The sequence below is a fragment of the Macadamia integrifolia genome, chromosome 3 (genome assembly GCF_013358625.1).
Source record: "Macadamia integrifolia cultivar HAES 741 chromosome 3, SCU_Mint_v3, whole genome shotgun sequence".
Classification (NCBI taxonomy): domain Eukaryota; kingdom Viridiplantae; phylum Streptophyta; class Magnoliopsida; order Proteales; family Proteaceae; genus Macadamia; species Macadamia integrifolia.
The window spans coordinates 22882560-22907429 of NC_056559.1; the positions used below are offsets into that span (position 1 = coordinate 22882560).

General features: G+C 38.3%; 1 protein-coding gene across 1 annotated transcript; it reads right to left on the bottom strand.

Moving 5' to 3' along the window:
* Window positions 1-335: 335 nt before the first annotated feature.
* LOC122074522 (origin of replication complex subunit 2) lies at window positions 336-23584 on the bottom strand. The gene is made up of 6 exons (XM_042639381.1): window positions 23175-23584; window positions 22805-22911; window positions 8744-8876; window positions 5938-6232; window positions 1043-1270; window positions 336-943 (listed from the first exon to the last, which is right to left on the bottom strand). The coding sequence occupies exons 1-6, from the start codon at window positions 23301-23303 to the stop codon at window positions 747-749; spliced, it is 1089 nt and encodes a 362-aa protein (XP_042495315.1). The 5' UTR covers window positions 23304-23584; the 3' UTR covers window positions 336-746.
* Between the last annotated feature and the right edge of the window lie 1286 nt (window positions 23585-24870).

The window sequence follows — 24870 nt, forward strand, 5'->3', positions numbered from 1 at the left end:
TGGACAATTTCTACCCAGCAATTATCAAGCAGTTTACCGATTTTGATTCTCTAGAGGATTTGGTTGTTGAGAACGATCCAATTGAAATGACAATTGAGTAGAAAACCCTTGTAGTCCCGATGACCCTGAAAAGCTTATAAGAGTGTTGAAGTTGGAGACACCTTCAAAGGAACTGGGGATGGGCACCCATTTGTGGAAGCAGCAGTTTCTAGAGGGCTGGAGAATTTTGGTCCTCAAATAGAGGGAATGTAGAAGGCTAGTTTGGTTGGTGCTTTAGAGAATTTTGTAAAAGTTTCGATTATAGTCTGAAAACATGGCAAAGTTGGATGAGCGGATTCAGATGAATGTGTGGCTATTGTTCAATGAAACTAAAGAAACAAAAGTCACAAATAGAGAAACAGTGTTTAAGGTCCTTTTGATGATCTATTCCTCCCCCTTTCCTCGGCTTCTCCCTCTCTCTACTCTTCCTCTCTGGAATATTCTCATCCAACAAAACAAAATGGAAATGAATGCTACAGTGATTATCCCTTCCTGCCCTAGCCCTGTTATTCCACCCCTACACGTGGGAGACGACTCCCCTAACCATCCCAACCCAAAATCCCCTACAAAGAAGTGGAGCCCAACAGTTATTGACATATAGTAATCTTTCTTTCCCTTAAACCACGCCTTCTGCCAGTGAATACACTTTGCATGACAAATTGACGACACAACATTAGCCATTGAAGCCATGTGGAGCACATCAATATTCAGCCAATCTCTTGTAACAGTATCTCAAGCTCTTCAGACGCAAGGGGTATGTAGAAGCAGTCATGACCATCAGCATGCCTTCTTGTCTTCACTAACTCATGATCTTTGAACTCTGTCAAATAGGAATTCAGTGTGATCTGGCTACTAACTACAAAGCGTTCTCTGCAGATTGTGTACAAACCACTGACTGGCATTCCTGGGGAAGCGGATAAAATGTAACCAAAGAATGTGTCAGACTACCTTTTATGCCTCTGCAATAAGGTGGAAGTCGTCACCAAGTTTTGCAGATACTTACCGGCTTCTTCAGGGTGTACCAGTTGATACTCAGCAAGAACTTTGAAGACACTTTGTGCATTTGGTGTAAGACTTTGTAGAACTATTGCAGCAGTTTTGGCGCTTTGTGTCTTTCCATCATTGATGAGAACCAAAGGAAAAAAGACTCCCTCAACCTTATAAGGTGCAAAAGTTGGGACATGATACCAGCACCAACTAAACTGTGTGTGAACCATCTTCTTGTCCCACACTACCAAAAGAAGAGAGTATTAGTTCAATAACATGGAAAAATTAAACACGTTAGTAGACAGGAACATCATGGAGCCTCTCCATCTTTGCCAATTAATTTTAATGCAACGGTATCTAATAGTCCATGACAAAGTTGCAGGCAGAACAATGTACTCGGTAAAATAGAATGTCTAAATCAACTGATGATCAAACTATGTAGTTAAATCAACTGATGATCAAACTATGTAGTATGACAGTTCTAATTTGCTTCCTGCCATAAAGGGGAGGTATAGAAATCCTCTTTCAGAAGAACTCAGACAAGAATACTAAACAAACAGTGGACACTGACCACCATCTTGCGCATATAGTTGTCATTATACAATTGTGTCAATCAGTTAAAGAAACATAAACATCATGATGCAGCATTGAAGACTTGTTCAAGGAGGAAGAAGCTTATTGAGTAGAACTGGAAGAGGGTCCAGCAGCCCACACAGTTTTGTGATTGGGGGTTATTTTGTTTTGGTTTATAGTGGTTCGGCTTCATTAGTTGAACCAGCCACTGGTTCAGTTTAAGTTGTTAGTCCTTGTCTTTCTTAGAAGACAAGTTTCAAAAGTTTGTTTCCTTTCCTGTTTTTAGAAACTTATGTAGTAGGCTGTCAGTTGCGAGGTTTCCTGTTTGGGAACTTTCCAAGTTGTTTGTGTAATGCCCCAAAATTTTGGAACCTTAGAATAGATATCTCGTGTTATTTTCTAAATCTTACTTAAATATTTAAAATTAAGCTTTCTTTAATGACTTAACGAGTTAGCCTAGCGGTTAGTACCTTGACTATCTACAGGTCCTAGGTTCAAGTCTTGTTAGTAGTATGTAAGGGGGTAATTGATTTCTTTTCTTTTATTTTAAAACATTCTTTTCTTTTAAATTGTTGTGGACCCCACCCCTTTTAGACAAACCGTGGACTGTGGGAGAGAGAAAAAGGGGGGAATAGAAGAGAACCGTGGGAGTGTAGGAGAGAGAGAGAGAGAGAGAGAGAGAGAGAGAGGGGGAAGAGAAGAGAGACTGAGTGTAGGAGAGACGTGAGAGAGGGGGAGAAGAGAGACGTGAAAAGGGGGAAGAGAGAGAGAGATGTGAGAGAGGAGAATAAAGATGGAAGGCAAAGAGAGAGACCTGAGAAAGGAGGGAGAAGGAAAGAAAGCAGAATCGTGAGAAAGAAAGAAAGGGAGAGGAAGGGAATTTGGTGCCTACTTCTCTATTTTTCTGCTCACTCTAAGTAAGGAAGCTTCCTCTTATCCTTAATTTCAGTTGTTGGTTCTGTTGGTTTCTTCTTATGGAAACCTAACTGTTTTTAGGGTTTCGTTTTCTTTACATGAGAACAAATCTAATATTCTTCTTGGGACCCGGACCCAAATTAATTGTTTTTAGGGTTTTGTTTTCTTTACATGGGATCAAATCTATTATTCTTTTTGGGAGCCAAAATGGGACCCAAATCAGTTGTTTTAGGGTTTTGTTTTAGGATTAAGGTTTTCTTGGGACCCATTAGGGTTTTTCGACCCAAATCTAATATTCTTTCATATCAAGGTCTAGGATTAAATTCATAGTCCCAAATCTTGGGCGAGATAGTAATTAATATAGGGTATTACTAATTTCAAATTGGGACCTCCTGGACACTTAGGACTTTAAGGGGAGATAAGACTTTTGCGAACGGAGGTAAGTGGAATTGTAGTAAGTGCGTGCTATGTTTGACTTATATCTGCATGAGAAGATTTTAATGGCCTGATGAATGTTGTAATTGACATTATGATCACTTATATGTAGGGATTGAGTTATATTCATATGTGGCATGTGTTATGTGCTAGATATTAAATTATACTTAAAGGTATTTTGAGTTAACGTGGATGTTGTTTTAAGCATTCTTTATAAAAATTTGATTAGTGTCTTTATTATTGTGACCAAAATGCGGTTTTGTGAGAAAGTGAACCCGTGAAAGTGTGAGAGGGCAAGTGTACTGCTCCGTACCGGACCAGAGAAGGTATCCCGTTGAGCCGCGAGACTTATACTCACTATGCACAGTGGTGTATATTTAGTCACAGAGTGGTGATGACAGTGTGATTGTGTGATAGTGTGATTTGTGGGGGCCGAGATTCCCTCTCATATCCCGGAATGGTAGCAGCTCACTTCCACCAATGCCGGCTAAGTGTGAAAATGGGATATTTGCAAATGAATGTGTTTAAATTTTGAAAAGTAAAAGTAATTGTTTTTAATCATTTTATGTGGTCTGTTGTTTTTGTGTTGTTTCCCTTATATTCTGTTTTACTAGGCTGTGAGCTCCCTCCATTAAATGACATTTTAGAGGAGTAGATAGGTGCTATGAGATGCAGCATGTTCAAGGGCGACTTGAAGCTTTCTATTAGTTTATTTTAGTTTCGTAGATGATTGTAGTAGGATGTTTTTTTATGTAAGCTCTGATAGAGTTTTTTTATTTATTTAATTTTTGAGGACGCACATTAGTCTGCCACCAGTAGGTATGATTTGGGATTATTTTATCTATAAGTAGTTTTATTTTGTTGACACTTGAATTTTTAGAAGTTCTCATATGCCTAATTTTGGTGAATGCTTTGGATCATTTGATCATTGCCCACGAGGGTTGTACCCTTACTTGTATCTGGGTTTGGGTCACGACAGTTTGATTGTAATCCCCCCCCCCAAATTGATTACCTATAAATAAAGCATAGGAGGCTCATTAAGCCCCCACAATTTGACACTGCTACTTCTTCTCTTGAAGACTAAAGTTTTGTGTTTGATCGAAGCCGGTGGAGGTGGTGCTTGATCCAACTGACCCTCTGTGGTGTGAAGCCTGAGGGGTCCTTTCGTCTTAATTATTTTCTTCTTTTGCTTTCCAAGGTACTCAAGGCCTGCAACTTCAACTTCAATAAACCTGGGTACCATAGTTGTCAAGGCGTCGCCTAGGCGACGACTAGGCGTCCAGGCGATTTGCCTGGTGCCTAGGCGACATTCGCCTTATTGCACTTGCACTACATGCCGCCTTGTGTTTTGGCACTTATTTATGTCAAATATCATTTAAGTAAATGTTTTTACTTAAGATATTATTCATAAATAAGCAAATACCCCCTATTTGAATCCAATAAAAATAGTTTAAAAATCAAATTCCAAAATGATAAAAAGTCAACCCCTCAGTCCAAGAAGAAAAACTAGATTTTAGTTATAGGGGCAATTTTCAACTTTTAAATGCTGGAGTTTTTCTCAATTATGAAAATTTTATAAATTATATCATGTTAAAACATTGCTAAAAACCAAAAGTCCGGTAAAATAATTTTTTGTTTTGATATCCATAAAATTATTTTCATTCATGCGATTTTAACAGCATTAGCGCACTTAAAAATAAGTTTGACCGGAACATAACTTTGTCATTACAACTCAGATTTAAGTAATCTTAGACTTGTTGGAAAGCTAGTTTTATATTATAACTGATACAAAAAGTATCATGTAAAAATAATATCATTTGGCCAGTCAAACTTATTATAGAACCACAGCATTTCTCGAAATTTTGATTTTTTATAACTTAATATGACTTAATGTTAATTTTTTATGATTTAATATGGCTAAATGTTGATTTTTAATGACTTGATGTTGCTTAATCTTGATTTTTTACGATACAAGGTATATATAGCTTACTAAATAATGTTAGAAAATAGGAAAAATAAAAAATAACAATTGGTCGCCTTCTCGCCTAAACGCTTAGACAACCCTCTACCGCCTTGGTTCGCCTTGGCGCCGTGACAACTATGCTGGGTACACACATTCTCAAGGTTTCAAACCAGTTTTCCAGTTTGTTTCCTAATCGATTCCCCATTCCCTGAGACACTTCCAGCCATCAGCTTTGGCTGAAACTTTGGTCGAATCATCCCCCATACCAGAGTGAAACTCAATCCTAGTCTGGCTATTTTTTTGTCCTGTGGTGAAACCTACCCTGTTTCAGATCTGAAACTGAAATCGGAATAGAAATCTTTATATCTGTTTTCTTTGAGATTAAAACATATTTTCTGAGTTGCTTCTAACACTATTTCAGTACTTAATATACCCCTCCATACCTGGTTCTATTCTGACCTCAGAAAACCTAAAAACTGGAATCGATAGGTCTGTTTACAGATCTGATTTCTTCCTGTGGTCTGATCCTTTTTATATACTGTTGTGCCTTGATTATTGGTTGTTCTTTGATAGTATCATGCGGTATTGGGACTTGGTTGCCTTGTCAATCCTAGTTCTACCTTACATCGACAGGACCCATTAGAAGGGCAAGAAATGAGGTCTGACAACTCGTTCCAACAAAATTATATTAATGGATTATGGTAAGCAATTGGATGTGCCTGGCGAGGGTCATAGCAGGGCACAGTCCACCTCTCCCCTAACCGGTTCAACATACACTCTCAGAAAGACATTACTGAGGAGAGCTGAGAAAGGACCAACTCAATTTGCCATCAATATCCAGTCCAAGGATTTATATTAACCATAAAGTTCGCTGTCTGAATATCCAGGTCCATGCCCATCCCAAGTCATGCACTGCCCAAAAGTCTGAAAGAGAGTGCTAGCATACTAATAATACACCAGAAGAAAACAAGAAGATGAAATTTCCACTGACTATAACTAATTGATGAAATTAAGATAATACTTACACAAGGGTGCATTCACATTGTCGATTGATGCAACCATACGGATGTGGGAACAAGATGCCATACGTGCAAGGGACTGTTGTGACTCACAATCTCGTAATGCAGGTCCATCAATATTGTGGATGACAACGCAAACAAAGCAGTCATCATCCTTTTTCTTTGAACCTTCCAGAAAGGCAAGAAGATCATCCATGGATAGTGAACTAAATGGTTGGAAGAACTTGGACAAGTTCCCTGTAAGAGAGCTTCTTCTGGTTTTCAGTTGATCCCTTAGAGTTTCTGCTATCGCAACCACAGCCTACAAAGCACATTCAGTTTTACTAGTTGTAGAAATGAAGACTCCTACAATACTTGAAGGTAAAATGTGATTTAATCAAAATGAATTAATAATTCAAATGACACCCCTTTAAATTCCAGAGAGGATATGATCATCAGATGATTACCCTGATGAACATGAATGCTCATAGCTTGGAAACAAAGATAGTATATTTGATATGCATTATATTTCAATATTCAACAATAATTATATTGACTAGACCATGCATAGTTGTCATGGAGCCAAGGCGAACCAATGCGTTGGAGGGCTGCCTAAGCGTTTAGGTCACAAGTCACCCGTCTTAAGGCGAACAAGGCGCCTAAGGTGAACAATTGTCAAGGCGACGCCTAGAGTAAATGATTTTATATATGCTATTCCATTTACTTAAAATACTATTCATTAATAAGCAAATTCCCCTATTTGAATCCAATAAAAATAGTTTAAAAATCAAATTCCAAAGGGATAAAAAGTCAACCCCCCAGTCTAAAAACAAAAACTGGATTTTTGGTTGTGAGGGCGATTTTCAACTTTCAAATGCTAGGGTTTTTCTGAATTCTGAAAATTTTATAAATCTTATCATAATAAAACATTGCTAAAAACCAAAAGTCTTTTGTTTTGATGTCTTTAAAATTATTTTTGTTCAGGCGATTTTAACAGCATTTGCACACTTTAAAATAAGTTTGACCAGAACATAACTTTGTTATTACAACTTAGATTTAAGTAATCTTAGACTTGTTGGAAAGCTAGTCTTGTGCTATACCTAATACAAAATGTCTCATGTAAAAATAAAATCATTTGACCAATAAAACTTATTATAGAACAAGAGCATTTCTCTAAATGTTGATTTTTTATGACTTAATGTTGATCTTTGATGATTTGATGTGGTTTAATGTTGATTTTTGATTACTTAATGTGGCTTAATGTTGATTCATTATGATACAAGGTATATGCAGCATCCTAAATAATGTTAGAAAATAGAAAAAATAAAAAATAACACTTGGTCACCTTAGCATAGTTGGTATGTGCCAACTATGCTAAGGTGACCAAGTGTTATTTTTTATTCACTTCCGCGATACGATGTGATTGTTGCCAAAGGCGAAAACTAGCCCAATCGGCCGATGGTAATTCTGGTGTCGTGGCTGCTAGGAGGGGATTATCAGGGGTTCGTTAGGTGATCGAGGGCGCATTCTGGGGCCAACAGGCTCCTATTCACGACTAAGGTTTGTATCGCTGAGTAACCTATGGCGATTCTGGGACCAGGGATACTGCCAACTTAGTTATATGTTAGGTGGTTATAATAAAACGAACTACTTCATCTCGCATCATGAATTATATGTGATTTTGCATGAACCACATCACCCACTAAGCTAGTCATAGCTCACACCATGTGTATGTTTCTCTTTAAATGATGATGCAGGTACCATGGTACCCATGAGCACTAACACATCCTCTTCTATGGCGGACTACGGCAGGGATTGGTGGACACCAGAGCTCGAAGAGCATGGTTCGGACTATGCATGTGACACTTGTGGTTACATGGCACCATGAGCCAAGGGTGATGCTGCCAATTGTTCTCTATTCCCGTATTTTTTGATGTCATTTTGTGGATATTTATATTTTATGTTTTGATGTACTTACAAATGAGATAATTCTCTTATTACAAATATAACTAACACTTGAATTTTCCCCAATAATTGAGATTGGTATCTTTTTTTTATTATGCCCGCTGCATTTGATCTTAGTATTGGTTCTGTTTGATGATTGTGATGGTTGAGGTACTGCTATCAGAGATCTTAGTAAGGAGATAGGGCAGGTAAGCATCCTAGTCACACCGCAGATATCCTAGCGGAAGCGGGATATGACAAGAAACCTAATTCATCCCTACCGACTCGATAATACTGGTGAGCTGAACATTGACAAAAGTCAAATTAATAAATTAATCCCATAGCAATACCATATTTTATGGGAATCCAAAATTTAGTACAACTGCTTGACCAGACAGAGACATTAAACTCCCTCCATATATATGATAGAATAGAGAAGGCTAATATCAGGCATAAAATTCCCACTCCTAAGCGTAACAAGATCTTATCAAATCCCTGAACTGTCTTATTAGCTATTCGCCTGCATCGGGGTAGTTCATAAGTTCAGATATTATGAACACATGTCATCAGTATAACACTTCTGTCTCTTTCTTAAATCCGGAAGAATTTTTGTTCTATTTATCTCATCAAAATCCAAGCAGATACTAATTCTCTCCCATAGTACAGATATAAGTGAGCTGCCTTTTAATCTGAAGTTCACCAACCAGGAACTTAAATGAGGTACTCTAGAGGAATATACCTCAATTCACAGTCATATATTTCAAGATTTAAAGTGACCTAAAAATATTGTCAAAATTTATCACTATAAAAGAGAAGACCTCAATAATTAAAACATTAAACATTACAACATTATATCAATAAAAGGAATCCAAGGTAGTAGACTGAATACCTGTTTGATGTTGATAGACTGAAGATATCCATTGATAACAACAACACCATTGTCAGTCAATGCTGTTGAAGCAAAATCTTCAATCAATGTCCTCTTAGAACCATACCCATACATTAGGAGGCTAAAGCCACATCTGCAACATCATGTAGATGAAAGTGGAATTATAGGAGGGAATAATGTTCCATAAAACCTGAAAAGAGTGAATATTCTTAAGAATATAATGGGGAGAAGGCACCAAGACCTCATAAACACAAATAGTAAGCCTGAAGGCATTAACTGGGTACAGGAACTTGTGCAAACAGTTCAACCATCACAAAAAAAAAAAAAGGGGAGAGAGATTTGAAAGGCATGAAAAAGGCCTTAATTAAAATTGGTTAATTATACCGGGGGTATCTAACGCTTAGAGAAACTACATTTGAGGTACCTTAAGTCTGATTTAGTATGTTTGGCATACCCTATGTTCCATAAACATTACGTTTGGAGGTACCTCACGTTTCGTAGATATTATGTTTGACGCATCTTCTTTTTCATATTTCCAATTTTCCCCATTGATATTATGTTTGGTTTTTTCCTTTCCACCTCCAGCCAATCTGCATCAGCACCCACCAGGGGGGAGAGATGCAAAGAGTGAGCCGAAGGAGAAAAGAGTGGAGGCAGAGATGAGAGTGAGCCAGAGGGAAAGAGAGAAAGAGAGAGCAGGAGAGGGGATGCTGCAATGAGCAGAGGGTGGGGTTTGCGGCAAGCAACAGAGGGAGGAGGGGGATTGCAGAGGGGAGAAAGAGGAGGATACAAGGTGACCTTGTTCCCGGACTCATGTTACACCAGTTCTGGTTATTATATAGAGAGATTATTTATAGATCAATATAATCGGTTATTGATTTGTAGTAGAACAAGAGTGAGTCAGTACTTGCATTGATTATGATGGCGTCTGTTTGTCAGAGCCTCATATAAACCTCCTTTCTTTATCAGGTACTGTTCTTCTTTTGGTCTCCTACGCTCATTGAACAGTTTTTTTTTTATGGGTCTCTTTCTTTCTTTCTCTCACGATTCTTCTATTTGGGCCCATCAAAGTTTCACTAGTTTTGTAATCTAAAGTCTCAAATCCAGAAAACCCAGTTTCGGCCATCTATTCTACTTTTTTTGAGGGCCATATCGTCTATTTAATAAAACTCCGTAAATCTTTTGCCGTTATCTTGACCCATATACTATTTGGTCCTTCCCTAGACCTTGTAAAGCCTACAATTTGCACATATAACCCTTACTAGCATAGTCATTGGCCCTTGTGGCACATTACTGAATACTTATCCTATGTTAAAGAGTCTCCGCATCGTGCTATGAGTTGAGTCTTAGAATTAGAGTTGTTTTTGTTTGCTTATTAGATTGTAATTAGGTGTTTTAGTCTTGGTAGGATTCTACTTATTAGACTATAGATAAAGGTGAGCAACTCGATAGCTAAGTGCACTAAACTAACATGGGTTTAGATATCTCCCTCAGTTTTTTCTCTTCTTCACAGGTTTTGGTTGGTTCATATTTCTTTACATGGGATCAGAATAGGTTGTCAGTAACTGATTCACTACGTGATTGCCGGTTTGAGAGCCGTTTCAAGGTTCTATGGTTTATGGTGAAACCCTAGTTCATAGAAAGAGAAGAAAAACTAAGGTTTCAATGAAGATTTGATGAAAATCAAACCTACATATTTCATTACTGCTACATGCAAACAAGCTCCTTTTTTTTTTTTTTTTTTTTTTTTTTGGTGGATGATTCAAAATTTTGGAGGTGATCAATCGGTTGTTGGAATCGATTTTATTGGGATACATTTTTTCTCTTCTGGAATCAATTTCTTGTTGGTATCGATTTTCTTTGGATCCATTATTTTTTGGGGATCAGTTTTTGTCGGAAGGTTGCTGTTTGGATTGATCAGTGTGTTGGATCGATTCTTCTTATCAGGGTTTCAGATCTATTTCCTTTGAAGATTGAAGGAAGATCAAACTAGCGTAGAAATTGATTTTTGTCGGGATTTTGGACGAAAATCGATTTGTCAGGGTTTTTGGGATAAGATTTTTTGGGAGAAGGTTCTTGATATCGATTTTTTGGAGAAAGTTTTTGGGATCCATTTTTTGTTAGAGTCTTGACGAAATTGATTTTGTAGGGTTTTGAGCAGTTAGTTAATCATTGTTGCAGGGCTCCTTTAGGGATGCTAATTACTTGTCCACATATACTGCTACACTAGAAAAAAAAAATTTGTTATTTTTAGTCTTTACCTCTATATATACGTACACTATAGGTGCGTCAAGTAGGCATCCGGCACTCTATATATTTATATCCAACCAATCTCTTTTGCATGGATCCTATTACCTCTTGAGTTATTATTATTCTTTTATTTATTTGGTATTGCATATTACCTTCTTTTTTCCATGTCCTTTGGCACTAATTTGGTATGCAAGCATAAAATTAGATTGGCTTCCTGGAACATTAGCTCACTAACGGGTAAAAGTTTGGAGTTGATAGATGTTATGCGAAGAAGACAGATCAATGTTGCATGTATGCAAGAAACAAGATGGAAGGGCAGCAAAGCTAAGGGGTTAGATAATTTCAAACTTTGGTTTATCTTAAACCAAAGCGGGAGAAGTGGAGTGGGCATCGTAGTGGACAAGGACCTTAAGAATGACATGGTGGATGTTCAAAGAATTGGAGATAGGATTATATCAATTAAACTGGTCCTAGGCGATGAGGTTATCAACATAGCCAATGTGTGTGTCACAAGCAAGACTCGATGAGAGTGTTAAAGCTCGTTTCTGGGAGCATATGGATGACTTAGTACAAGGTTTTGGTCAGGGTGAGAATTTTTATTGGAGGGAACCTTAATGGGCATGTGGGCAAGGATCATAAAGGATTTGAAGAGGTGCATGGAGGGTATGGAGTCAGAGAGAGGAATGCTGAAGGGACTTCAGTGTTGGACTTTGCAATTGCGTATGACTTTTGCATTGCAAACACTTTTTTTGAAAAAAAAAAATGGAAGAACATTTAGTTACCTACAAAAGTGGACAGCATACGAGCTAAATTGATTTCTTCCTAACGAGAAGCTCGGACCGACCGTTGCGGAAAGATTGTAAGGTTATCCCTGGGGAGAGCTTGACTGCTTAGCATCGACTATTGGTCTTGGATTGGTACTTCAGCACAAGGCATCACAAGAAGAAGAGACATATCTGTTCTAAGATAAAATGGGGCGACTCAAAGGAGCTCTTCAAAAACCTTTCACTAATAAAATGGTACAGGGAAGTTGAGAAGTTGAGAATTTGAAAGGAAATGCTAAAGAGATGTGGACTGAGATGACGACATGTATTCAGAAAGCAGCTAAAGAAGTGCTAATATTTAAGAGTTGGTGTCCAACCACTTGAGAGACTTGGTGGTGGAATGACGAGGTCCAGGCTGTCATTAAGATTAAGAAGCATTGGTTTAAAGCTTGGCAAAGGAATAGGGATGAAGAAGATAAAATAAGATATTTTGTGGCCAAGAAGGAAGCTAAGAAGATCGTGAGGAAAGCAAGAGAACAATGATGCTTTGTATGATGACATAAATGCAAGGGAAGGGAAAAAAGGTATTTACAAGATTGCTAAAATAAGGGCAAGGACGAGCAGAGATTTGGACCACGCTAGATGCATTAAAGGTGAGGATGGTAGAGTACTTGTACGGGATGAGGACATTATGAAGAGATGGGGGAATTATTTTTGCAAATTTCTTAATAGAGAAGCATCGACTGATAGGATGAATCTGGATGTGGGAGAAACGGACATCAAACTGATACACCACAAGGAAAACTTCTATAGATTGGTGAAATTGAAGTTAAAGAGGCCCTTAAAGGATGAAGGTAGGTAAAACACTTGGACCAGATGAGATCCCGATAGAGATGTGGAAGTGCCTAGGATTCCACCGGATTTCTTGGCTAACAAAGCCATTTAACAAGGTTTTGTTCTCTAAGAAAATGACGGATGATTGGATGAAAAGTATTGTAATCCCGATTTTACAGAGGAAGTTCTTTCTTTGATCTTCCCAAGAGCCTCTTCTCCCTTGCGGAGGTTTTATAGAGAACGGGTTTGGTTCTTGGATATTATTTGTATCAATGATTTGGTTAATCTTGATTGATTGGTTATGAGACCAATGTAAATCGAAATCATCCCTAAATGATGAAGAATAAAACAAAAAGATTTCATTCATTTCAATTCTGAAATGCTCATGCAAGTAATGGTTGAATCAATTGACTATTTAACTTTTTCACAGTCTCGTCTAGGGACCAAGTTTTAAATGTATATATAGAGAAAGCCATGTGCAATGAAAATTGCAAGCACGGCTTGGGGAGGGATTTTTTTCTTATTTCAACAAAGGAAAATTATCTACTCCATCCGACTAGTTCCGGGTTCGAATCCCGGGTAACCCATTATCGTTTGGAAATTTTTATTAAAAAATAAATCCAATCCTTATTCAATATTCCACTTCTCAACTAAAAAAAATTAATAATAAAAAAAGAAACAACTTTGATGACAATTACAGATTTTTTGTTTGGTCGGAAGAGTCCTCCGAATATTCTACTCTTGAATCAAAGATTCATTCGAGATTTTGGAATTTGTAAAATTGGAATCTAATATGAAGAGAGGCAATAGAGATGTTCTAAGCATTCCACTGGTTATATACTAACGTTCCAACAAAAATATTTGTATGCACCAAAGAATTCTTATCGATATTGGAACTCATAGGGAAGAAAACAGATTTATGGATGGAATCAAATATGCAATATTTATAGACAAAGGTATCTGGTTATACAGTTTGAGAAGGTTCAATTGTCTGAAATGAATTTCGAGGTCGTGGATTTTTCAACATCAAGTTGGCAAAAAGTGCGAAATTCCATCCCACACAATGAATCATAAGGATTCATTTTCAATAGAATCTTTTGCAGTCACAAGTTTCGTCGTTCCCATCGCTTCTCTATATTAATGGCTAGGCCCGAACTTTGCAATGGAGCTCCTAATGAAATTTTTTCCTGAGTCAATCTCCCCAGTCTTTATTGACTCGAGGCTCTTTATTTTATTTTTTTCCTATGAACAGATTCATCTAATTATGGTTAAAGAAGAATCAGCATTGAATTGATGCTTTATTACACTGCTTTTTATGAGATGATTCATAGACCATACATATATATTGGAATCATATATCATTGTTCTCCTAGTCATTATCATTCCAACTAGGAATGTTTTTATCTATATCATTTAGAACGGGGTCTTCACTTCCGCTGGTATTTCCAATAGCACCAAGCCTGTCCATTGATTTACTTAGCCCACATCCATGCTTCATAATTGGAAAAACGAGCACCATGGAAATACATGCCGCTTAGAAGTAGATTACAAGTACACTACCCCAGCCGTTTATAAACCCCAAACAAGACAAATAGGACCAAGAAACAAAGAAATAAGATCATCAAATAAACCTCCAAGGATATAATACCAATACAGGAGCAAAACCAGCCCAACACCCAACCAAATAGAAGATAGAAAGACCTGCTATAGAGCTGAAGAGAGAGAGAAGCGGCCAGGTCTGTAGGGCTCCAATTGAGCTGCACTCTTAGGCGTAGGTAGTCCCTAGGAAGGGTACAAAAACCCCCAAAGTTGAGAGGATTCTGATGGTTAGCCGTGAAGTTACCAGCTTCCTTGATTTTCTGGCCTAGGAGAGAGAGAACTGCAAGATTCTACAGAACAACAAATGGTAGCCTTGAATGGTTCTTCCAAGATGGATCGATTGATCCACTAATGATGTGGAACAGCCCCCAGCAAGACCAGGCAGATCAGACTTTAGATGGAGGAGATATTGGAGATCGATTGGACTTCAAAACTGGAATTCCTTTGCTGGTCGATTCTGATTTAATAGAGCTTGGCAGATTTGAAAACTCTCTTGGAAATCTCACAACAACAATAATCAGGAACAAAAAATAAAATAGAAAAGAAGAATAGAACCGATGGGGGTTTGAGAAGGGTGAGAGAATAAAGGAATGGGTATCACACCCCTCAAAGGATTAGGCATCTTACCTCTCAATAACAACTTTTAGCTAATGAGTAATCACTCAATACTTCATTCATTCAAATCTAACCATTATGTGTACATAAGCTCCTCTAATTATAGAGGGCAGAATGACAATCAAACTATAACTAGAAGCTAGTTTTCAAATAGGACTAGACACTCCTAGTACAACTAGGACTAGAACTCCAACATGGAGTAAGCAACTAATTAACCAGTCATTCACTAATAGGGAAACCTAAACTGACTAAAACTGAAATAACAAAGAAAATAGACTCAAAACAGGATTTTAACTAAACTAATGAATTAAATCCCGTTTTCCTACTTTCTACCCATATTTTAGGCTCATTAAAGTGGCTCATTACAAAGAAAACTCATGGGATCAAAGGCCCAACACATACATAACCCAACCCAAGGTTTATTTGCATAAAATAAGCCTATTAAGTGACTTATCTACATCAACTCGCCCTCTCTTAGAAAAATTCATCCTCGAATTTTGCAGAGTGTGAGAGTGATTATAGCATGGTGCACGTCCCTCTTCAAGCCGTAGAAAAATTCAGGTAGCTCTTGATAATAAGGATGTAGTCTAGAATGTGAGGAGCTCAATCTTCAAGATACTTTAATGGGATGATGAACTCCACATGCTTAACCTCAAGATCTTCAGATGTATCCATGAGGTCGTCTTCTAGCACGTCCTCTACTTGCTCTTCTTCAATCATAGGCTCTTCAAGTCCGTTGTCCCTGTCGTTCACAGTCTCCTCAATGGTTTCATCAACCATTACTTCAATCTCGAACCATTTAGGATCTTCTGCTTGGCTGTCCATAATCACCATAGTTGTTGTAACACTAATCTCCTTGGGTTCAATCTCTTTGTCCACCATTGTGACCATATCGCTTTGATTTCATCCACTTGAGTCTTGTTGATGGGAACATCAATGAATAGCTCTTCCTTGACAATAGGAATTGCTGGAATTTCTTCGACACTAACCTCAACTTCTGACTCTGGTTTACTGCTCGAAGGTGTCTTCTCTTGTTGCTCCTTTGCAATAGAGGCCGATGATTCCTTCATGCTCTTGTCAATTATGGGTGCTTTTGAGGTGTAATTGGAGGGAACTCTAGTGGAAGGAAGTACATACTTCGCTTACATTTAGATAGGTACATGTTTGCCAACTTGTACTGCATCTCGTCCTAAGTTCTAGGCTCACGCCCTTGAGCTTGAAGTTGCCTTTCACGGACTCTCCATTGTATTCGAACACGATCACTCATTTGGGAGCAAACGTATTGAAGCAATTGCATCTCTGTCTAGTTGTAGTTGTTAAAATACACATCTAATTCATTCATTCATTCAAGGAATTTCCCACGAAAATAACGTGGCTGAGTATTAGATTGGGCAACAGTAGTCTCATTCAGTTCTGCAATTTGTTGGGCCATAGTATCCGTCCTTGTGTCCAATAGTTGGAGGGATTACATCACATCCTCCAGTGTAATTTGTTTGGAACTTCCTTCAACCATAGCTCTGATACCACTTAATGCAGAAGTAGATTACAAGTAAACTACCCCAACAGTTTATAAACCTCAAACAAGACAAATAGGACCAAGAAACAAAGAAATAAGATCATCAAATAAACCTCCAAGGATACAATACCAATACAGGAGCAAAACTAGCCCAAAACCCAACCTAATAGGAGAGAGAAAGACCTGCTATAGAGCTGAAGAGAGAGGTGCGGCCAGGTCTGTAGGGCTCCAATTGAGCTGCACTCTTAGGCATAAGTAGTTCCTAGGAAGGGTACAAAAACCCCCAAAGTTGAGAGGATTCTGATGGTTGGCTATGAAGTTACCAGCTTTCTTGATTTTCTGACCTAGGAGAGAGAGAACTGCAAGATTCTGCAGAACAACAACTGGTAGCCTTGAATGGTTCTTCCAAGATGGATCGATTGATCCACTAATGATGTGGAACAGCCCCTAGCAAGACCAGGCAGATCAGACTTCAGATGGAGGAGATATTGGAGATCGATTGGACTTCAAAACTAGAATTCCTTTGCTGGTCGATTCTGGTTTAATAGAGCTTGACAGATCTGAAAACTCTCTTGGAAATCTCACAACAACAATAATCAAGAACAAAAAATAAAATAGAAAAGAAGAATAGAACTGATGGGGGGTTGAGAAGGGTGAAAGAGAATAAAGGAATGAGCATCTCACTCCTTAGGTTTTGGGTATCACACCCCTCAAAGGTTTAGGCATCTCACCTCTCAGCTTTTAGCTAATGAGTAATCACCCAATACTTCATTCATTCAAATCTAACAATTATGTGTAATAAGCTCCTCTATTTGTAGAGGGCAGAATAGCAATCAAAGTATAACTAGGAGCTAGTTTCCAAATAGGACTAGACACTCCTAGTGCAACTAGGACTAGAACTCCAACATGGAGTAGTATTAGAACTCCAACATGGAGTAAGCAACTAAATAACTAGTCATTCACTAACAGGGAAATCTAAACTGACTAAAACTAAAATAACAAAGAAAATAGACTCAAAACAGGATTCTAACTAAACTAATGAATTAAATCCCGTTTTCCTACTTTCTACCGATATTTTAGGCCCATTAAAGTGGCACATTACAAAGAAAACTCATAGGATCAAAGGCCCAACACATACATAACCCAATCCAAGGCTTATTTGTAATAAAATAAGCTCATTAAGTGACTTATCTACATCATTTCCTAGCAAGACTCTACTTATTGGATTATAAATAAAGGTGAGCACAACAATAGCTAAGTACACTAAACTAGTGTGGGTTTAGATATATCTTGGTTTTGCTTCTTCTTCTTCATAAGTTTTGGTTGGTTCAGCTTTCTTTACAAGCTAAAACTAGAACCTTAGTATCCAGCAACCAAGAAAATAGCCATTAAAACAAATAACGACATATAAGTACCACAGAGGAAAAACTAAAAGAACCAAAGTTGTCATGGCATCTAGGCGACCCAAGGGGTTGAAGGGGACCATGACGCAAGGCAATGCCAACAAGGTGACCAAGAAGGTACGATGTCTTGTATTCCATTACTTGCAAAGTGGGCTAATTCAAAAGGCCGTTAAGAGGCTGAGGGCCCGAACTTTAGTCAAATGGTCTATTCTACTAACAGAATCAACCTACAAAATTTGGAGGAAATCTGATAACAGAATCAGGAGATCCAGTAGAGTCTTATAGATACTCGTATAGTAGGAATGCAAGTAGCTGTTCCAGAATAGTACTAATCAATGAACAGAATTCAGATCTGAGAATAGAATTTCAGAGAGCAATTCGACAGTAACCATTGAATGAAATCTGAGCTCAACCAGAACAGAAATTTGTATTATATGGCAATAGTAACATAGATGAAATTGAATAAAAAACAGGGATGCACAGGGTGGAGAATCTGACAGAAATCTGACCTGTGAGCATGAAGAAAAATAGATCGATAGAAAGGATAACCAGGCTCAGCCACCTACGCCCTCACTTGGAATCCACAAAGCACACATTGAATCCACACCAGCAACTACTCAATCCACAGTAACTAAAGTTTCAGAAAAACTGAAAGCTATATCAAATATTTCATAAGTCCGTGTGTGAGGCCCTAGCCCACTACACTACATCTATATAGTATTCATAAACTGACTCTCTACACACCAAAACTGATTTGGAACTCAAACTACTACTTGGAATAGTTAAAACAGATCAGTATTTGATATTCTTACTCAAATTAGGACTCTAAAAACAGAACATAGACTTAGAATGTAACATGGACCCAAATTCCTAATGATTCTAGGACTTGACTGAGCTAACTTTTAACATAAAGAATACTCTAACTAATCCTACTTGACTAATCTTGTAGTCCTAGCTCCTATCCTTATTTGAGGCCCATTTAAAGTGGCTTGTGGGAGATCTGTGGGAGGTCAAGACAAGGAATTCCCAATTACAATTGGGTTATATCAAGGATCAACCTTAAGCCCCTATTTATTTGCTCTTATCATGGATGAGTTAACCAAGGTCATTCTAGACGAGGTCCCTTGGTGTATGCTCTTCACAAATGACATAGTTTTAGTGGATGAGAGTAAAGCAGGGATTAACGTTAAGTTCGAGCTATGGAGATCAGCACCCTGGAAACAAGAGGTTTTAAGATTAATAGAACAAAGACGGAGTACATAATGTGTAACTTAAGCCACTCTATGATGGATAATTGTTACACATGTGCCCTAATCTAATCAAATTTAAAGTTTTGTAATAGGTCTTGTGGCCGGATGTTGGCAATACTAGTGACTTTTGGATCGCGGCAATCTACTGTTTGGAGGGAAAGGATGATCCTACCTGTCAATGCAAGGCTTGTCGGTCAAACTGGAAGGGATTCAAACCTACCAAGCCTAAGCAATAAGTGACCTCACACCTTCTCGCTCGACCCCCTGCATGGTGAAAATGACATGGAAAGACCTTGCATAAATCCCTAGGAAACCCCTTAGGTGTTGTACAAAGGGGGTTGAAAGCCAACAAAGTACAGCAATTGTACTGTCCATCGGTAGGAACATACATCTATCGGTGGGCATCGATTGGTGGGTTGTGCTGAACTGCATTCTTTGCTCATGGGACCCACTACATCATGGCAAACTCCACTCATGCTCCCACACTACATGGAACCTACCCTATTCACTTACACACCTTATGGGTCCAAGTGGCCCGATCATCGAGTTAAGTCAAATTTGGCCGAGTGCACAATCAAACAAGCCTTAAGGCTTTTACCTATATAAGGTGGAAATAAGCTCATTTCCCACCTGAACCAACGTTAGAGGGAGAGAAAGGAGGAGAACAGGAAGGAGAAGAAGGAGAACGAGGAAGGAGGAGCTCACCCGGCCACTCCTTTGTTGTCAATCGTTCCCAACGGTAAGAAGACCTTCTCCAACCTCTCGAATCTTCATTTTGGGTTTTGAGTAGGTAGTGATCCGAAGTTTTGTTGGGTTAAGGGGTACGCCTCAACTCCTGTAACTTCCAGGATCGTGTGCATTGCACTCTCCCGCATAATTCCCAAGCTCAAAGTGAGGAACCCGAGCTCCGAGGTCATTTTGACCTAAATGGGAAGTTAGTTTCAATCTTGTAATCGGCGTAACTCCCAAATGACTCGGTGGTAACACGATCAGTCGAGCTTGAATGGAATGTGAGAAGACCCTCTACAAACCCAATGGAATGAATCCCGACCATCAGACCTGAGGCGGCGAAGCCCCGAGAAGTTCAACAATTTCTGAGTTGGTCATCGGTAGGATCAATACCCACCAGTGGACAACTACCGGTGGTTATGCGAAGCCAAATTGGCTTCTGCCAGACCACTGGTAGGAATGGATATCAATCAGTGGCCATCCACTGTTGGGTGTTCATTAAAGTTAGCTATAACTATGGATATGCGATATGGCCAATGGTAATTCCTGTATCGTGTACGCCATGATCATACATGGAAATGGGTAAATAGTGTGGTTGATGGTAATTCTAGTACTGTGTACCCCATACTATACTATATGTATGCTAGATAGGCTTGGATATGGATGTGATGTGGCCGAGCGATTCCAGTATCATTTTCCATACTACTCGTATCACTATGAAAGGCATGTAGATTATTGTGGTTAGGTCTATATTCTTTATGTTACGATCCATTGCCAACAAGGGGTGAGGTGTCAGAGAACCCATCGTGGTATGTTCGATGAATCCTTCCAGAATGCCACTTCCGCAGTACAATGTGATTGTTGTCAGAGACAATAACCCTTCTGACGAGGCCGATGGTAATTCCGATCCCGTGACTGCCAGGAGGGGTTATCAGGGGTTTGTTGGGTGACCGACAGTCTCAGAGGGTTTGTATCGCTGGGTGACTGATGTACGATTTTCAGGACTAGGGATACTATCTAATGCATCGTAGTAGCATGAAGCCGACTTAGTTGTATGCTAAGTGGATAAACTAAAATGAATTGTATCATCCTAGCATCATGGCTTATTTGTGTATGTTTGCATGAACCTCATCCCTCACTGAACTAGTTGGAGCTCACACTACCTGTGTGTTGCTTTTTAGATGATGATGATGCAAGTACTATTGTGCCCTTAAGAAATGACACCTCCTCCTCCTCCATGGTTGAGTATGGTGGCGACTAGTGGACACCAGAGCTCGATGAGCACGATCTAAATTGTGCTTGCAGTACTTGTTCTTATGCTACATCTTGAGCTGAGGCTGATGCTACCGACATCATTCGGTCTAGTATTTTGATGATGATAATTGCGGGATACTTCATGACTTTTGTGAAGGATAAACATGGTTATGTAATATATCTATCATTAGCTTTTTTCCCCAATTGATTGAAGTTGATTTTGTGTATATATACTCAGATTTTCACTACATTGATTTCAGTTGGTTCAATTGTGTTATGCTTGTGACAATTAAGGTACTGCTATCAGAGATCCTGGCAGAGATATAGGACGGGTAAGTGTACTATTTCTAGCGCCGATATCCTAATAGGAGAGGGGTGTGACAATAATGAAATGGTGAAAAATGAGGAGAGAGAGATCCCAGAAAGTGACTATTTTAGATATCTGGGGTCAACCATAAATAAAAAGGGTGACATAAAAGATGATGTTTTACAAAGAATTAAAGTGGGATGGATGAAATGGAAAGGTGCGTCCGGAGTGTTGTGTGACTGACGTATCCCTCTAAAGCTTAAAGGAAAATTCTATAGGACTGTTGTGCATCCAGCTATGATGTATAGGGGCAAAATGTTGGGCAATTAAGAAGAGTCATATAGAGAAGCTATATGTAGCTGAAATGAGGATGTTAAAATGGATGTGTGAGAGAACTAGGAGCATAAAGTAATGAATGAACAAATTTGAGCTGTCTTGGGAGTTGCCCCGATCAACAAAGACCTTCATAAAAGCCGTTTGAGGTGGTATGGCCATGTTCAAAGGAGGCTGAGGACGTCCTAGTAAGGAAGAGTGACATGATCCAAATGGAAGGAGTCAAAAGAGCTAGGGACAAGCCTACAATAACCATAGGAGAAGTGGTGAGGAATGACATGCATAGTCTCTGCCTTGCCCCAAGTATGACCTCGGATAGAGCTTATTGGAGGGCAATTATAGCAGACCCCATCTAACTGAGACTTTCCTAACTTGCTGGGTTGTGCCTCTTTCCTCTTATTCACATTATCCTATGCTCACCTTTCTTTCACATCTCTTCCCTTCTCCTGTATTGTTTCGACTTTTTCTATTTTGTTATGTATGCATCCATGCAGCCAACCCCATTAAGTTGGGATAAGGCTTTGTTTGTTTGTTTGTTTGTTTGTTTGTTTTAAAATGGCTTATTACGATGAAAATCCATTTGACCAAAGGCCTAAAATGTGTAGAACCCAATCCAATGCTTATTCTCACTAAAATAAGCCCCTTTCTATGATTTTCAGGCATTAATGATATCTAGGTAAAATAATTATAAGTAATGGGTCTCTCACATGCAAGAGTTGTACATGCTCATTATTAATCTGAATATGGTAATGGAATTCTGTAAATCAGATCAACTTGACTGGGCAATCTAAAACATCATCCAAGGATAGCTCAAGAGGAAGGTGAGGGGGGAGGAGGCAACAAAGATTTCCAGTTCCTAATTTTCTCCCTCCTTTCAGATGGCTCATCTCATCTGGTTAGACGGGTTCTTCTGAACTGGTAGAGTTCAAAAAAAATGTAGAGATTGTTATTGTACCGTCAAGCTACTCCCTCATTATGTCAAAAACAATGAAGACAACCATAAGGAGTGTGTAATGAAGGAAAAATTTTTAAAGAAGAAAGAAGTTTAGCGAATGATGAAGAAAACCCAAAATTCCTTTTACCCAGAACCAGAAGCCATCTTCAAAACCGAGTATACAGCAAGGCTTCAATACAAGATTTGGAAATGATGGAACAATCACAATTTCATCACATACAAACAAAATTAAACCAAGTAAGAGTTGATTACCTAAGCTCAAAAGCCCATTTTGAATATAAACTCTTATAGCTGTTGAGTAAAGATGTCATCTGCTTCTCATGTTTAGTTGATAGCTTTGACGCTGCTGCCCTCAGGTCCTGCCATTCCAAGTCTCAAACCTCAACCATATACAGGGTTTAATTTTAAAAGGGACGGTGTAAGCTAACTTAAGGAGTTTTCAGTGAGGTTGCTAAGTGTATTCTCTGTAATCCATCAGGAAACAGGAACATTTTTTTCCAGCATCACCAATACATAGCAGATTCTCAATAAAAAAAATACAGTATACATTATATTATATCAAGCATGATTGACATAGAAATAGCATGCGAGCTACAGCGAGAGAGAGAGAGAGCGAGATCACCTGTTCGTCAACGACTTTTATATCGGAAATTCTGCGGGTGGATTTCTTCGCAGATCCACCCAATTCCTTTGCAAGAAAATAGTTCCGAGAGAATCCAAACTCCTCCTCATCCCCATCCATCAAATCCATGGTTACTGCCACGATACCGCTGGAAAAAGTAATCTAAAATCCTAGAATGACCAACTGGTTGACTGAAATAGATCCGACTACAACCAGGCGGATATGTTCCCCCAAGAATCAAAGAGTAGAAGGAAACCAGACTAAGGGACAATCAAGGGAACGGGTAGAGATGAAGGGGACGACCGAATCTCTCTCTCTCGTGTGGGATGAGATTGCTTTTGTTTCTCCGGAGTGGTTTCTGGTTTTCCTTCGACTTTCATGGTCAAGTATGGTGGGGACTGGTAAGTGATAACTTGCCTACAATCTACCGTAATCGAGGCTTTATTGTCATACATTTTTATTTTTTAGAGAAAATTACATGATTACCCACTTCGATAGTTCTCTTAACAAAATTACCTATCAAAAGTTCCAGTTAACAAAAATATCCAAAATTAGGTTTTCCTTTACAAAATTACCCACTTAAAGTTTAAGTTAATAAAAATACCTAAAATTGAGTTTGGGTTTACAAAACTACCCACTCAAAGTTTTAGTCATAAAAAAATACATGATTATATGTGAAAGATGAAGAATCACTATTTTGGGTAGTTTTGTAAACCCAAACCTGATTTTGGGTATTTTTGTTAACTAAAACTTTGAGTGGGTAGTTTTGTAAATTCAAACCTAATTTTGGGTATTTTTATTAACCAAAACTTTTTGTGGATAATTTTGTAAAGGGAAACCCAAAAATGAGTAATCATGTAACTTTCCCTATTTTTTATGGTACAAATTATGGATATTATTGTTGTACAAAGAAGTATGGATATTATTATATTTTATGTCTCGATACTTACGACAATTTTGGTTATTGTTTTATGGTTTTAGGTCCTCTCCTTGGTATCATCTCTCGTTTTGATTTTTTTCTATTTAACAAAAATTAATAATGAAAATCATTTTTTATCAAAATATAAAAACCATTTGATAAACATTAGGCATAATAGAGTATGAAATGACAAATAGATTGGTATACCTATGTGCAGAATAGCTTTTTTATTTAACTCACAATGATAGAAAAGTCATTTCACTAAGGGTTTTTTTATTCTAGTTTGGTCCGGTTATGGATTATGGTGGTTAAGGAACTACTTTAGAGAATGGCAGTTTTGTGGGATAGAAAGTGTCCTAGTGGCACATAAGAAAGGGCGGGGTGTGGCGAGGGTGGGGTCACAAGAAGAAGAAGAAGGTGCGGGTAGGGTTTCGTGTTAGAATGCATTTTTACCTCTTTGTCCTTATATTTTAACTATTAGAGCACGTGCTCATTTGAGTTGAGTGCATAATGGAGCAAAAACGGGTTTTGACTATAATACAAAAATAAGTCTTTACCTCATCATGGATTTTATATGCTTCTATATATATATATATATATATTTTCCCCAATGAAAATAGGGTTATAAATGATACCAAACACACAAAAAAATTGTTCCTGTGTCAGAAAAAACAAAACGAAAATGATATAAAAGAGAGCCTTAATCCTAGTGCTTTGGTTTGTGCACTCCTGATTTTGATGTTCCATTACCTCGATTTGCATAAAAATCCAAAAAAA

Bases quoted from the DNA above. Each gene is read 5' to 3' on its own strand.
- LOC122074522 (XM_042639381.1), bottom strand. From the start codon at position 23,303: ATGGATTTGATGGATGGGGATGAGGAGGAGTTTGGATTCTCTCGGAAC. The intron at 6,233-8,743 runs GTATTCAGTCTA...TGTGCTTTGTAG, and splicing joins AGTCTATCAACATCAAACAG to GCTGTGGTTGCGATAGCAGA. The intron at 944-1,042 runs GTAAGTATCTGC...CCGCTTCCCCAG, and splicing joins GGTACACCCTGAAGAAGCCG to GAATGCCAGTCAGTGGTTTG.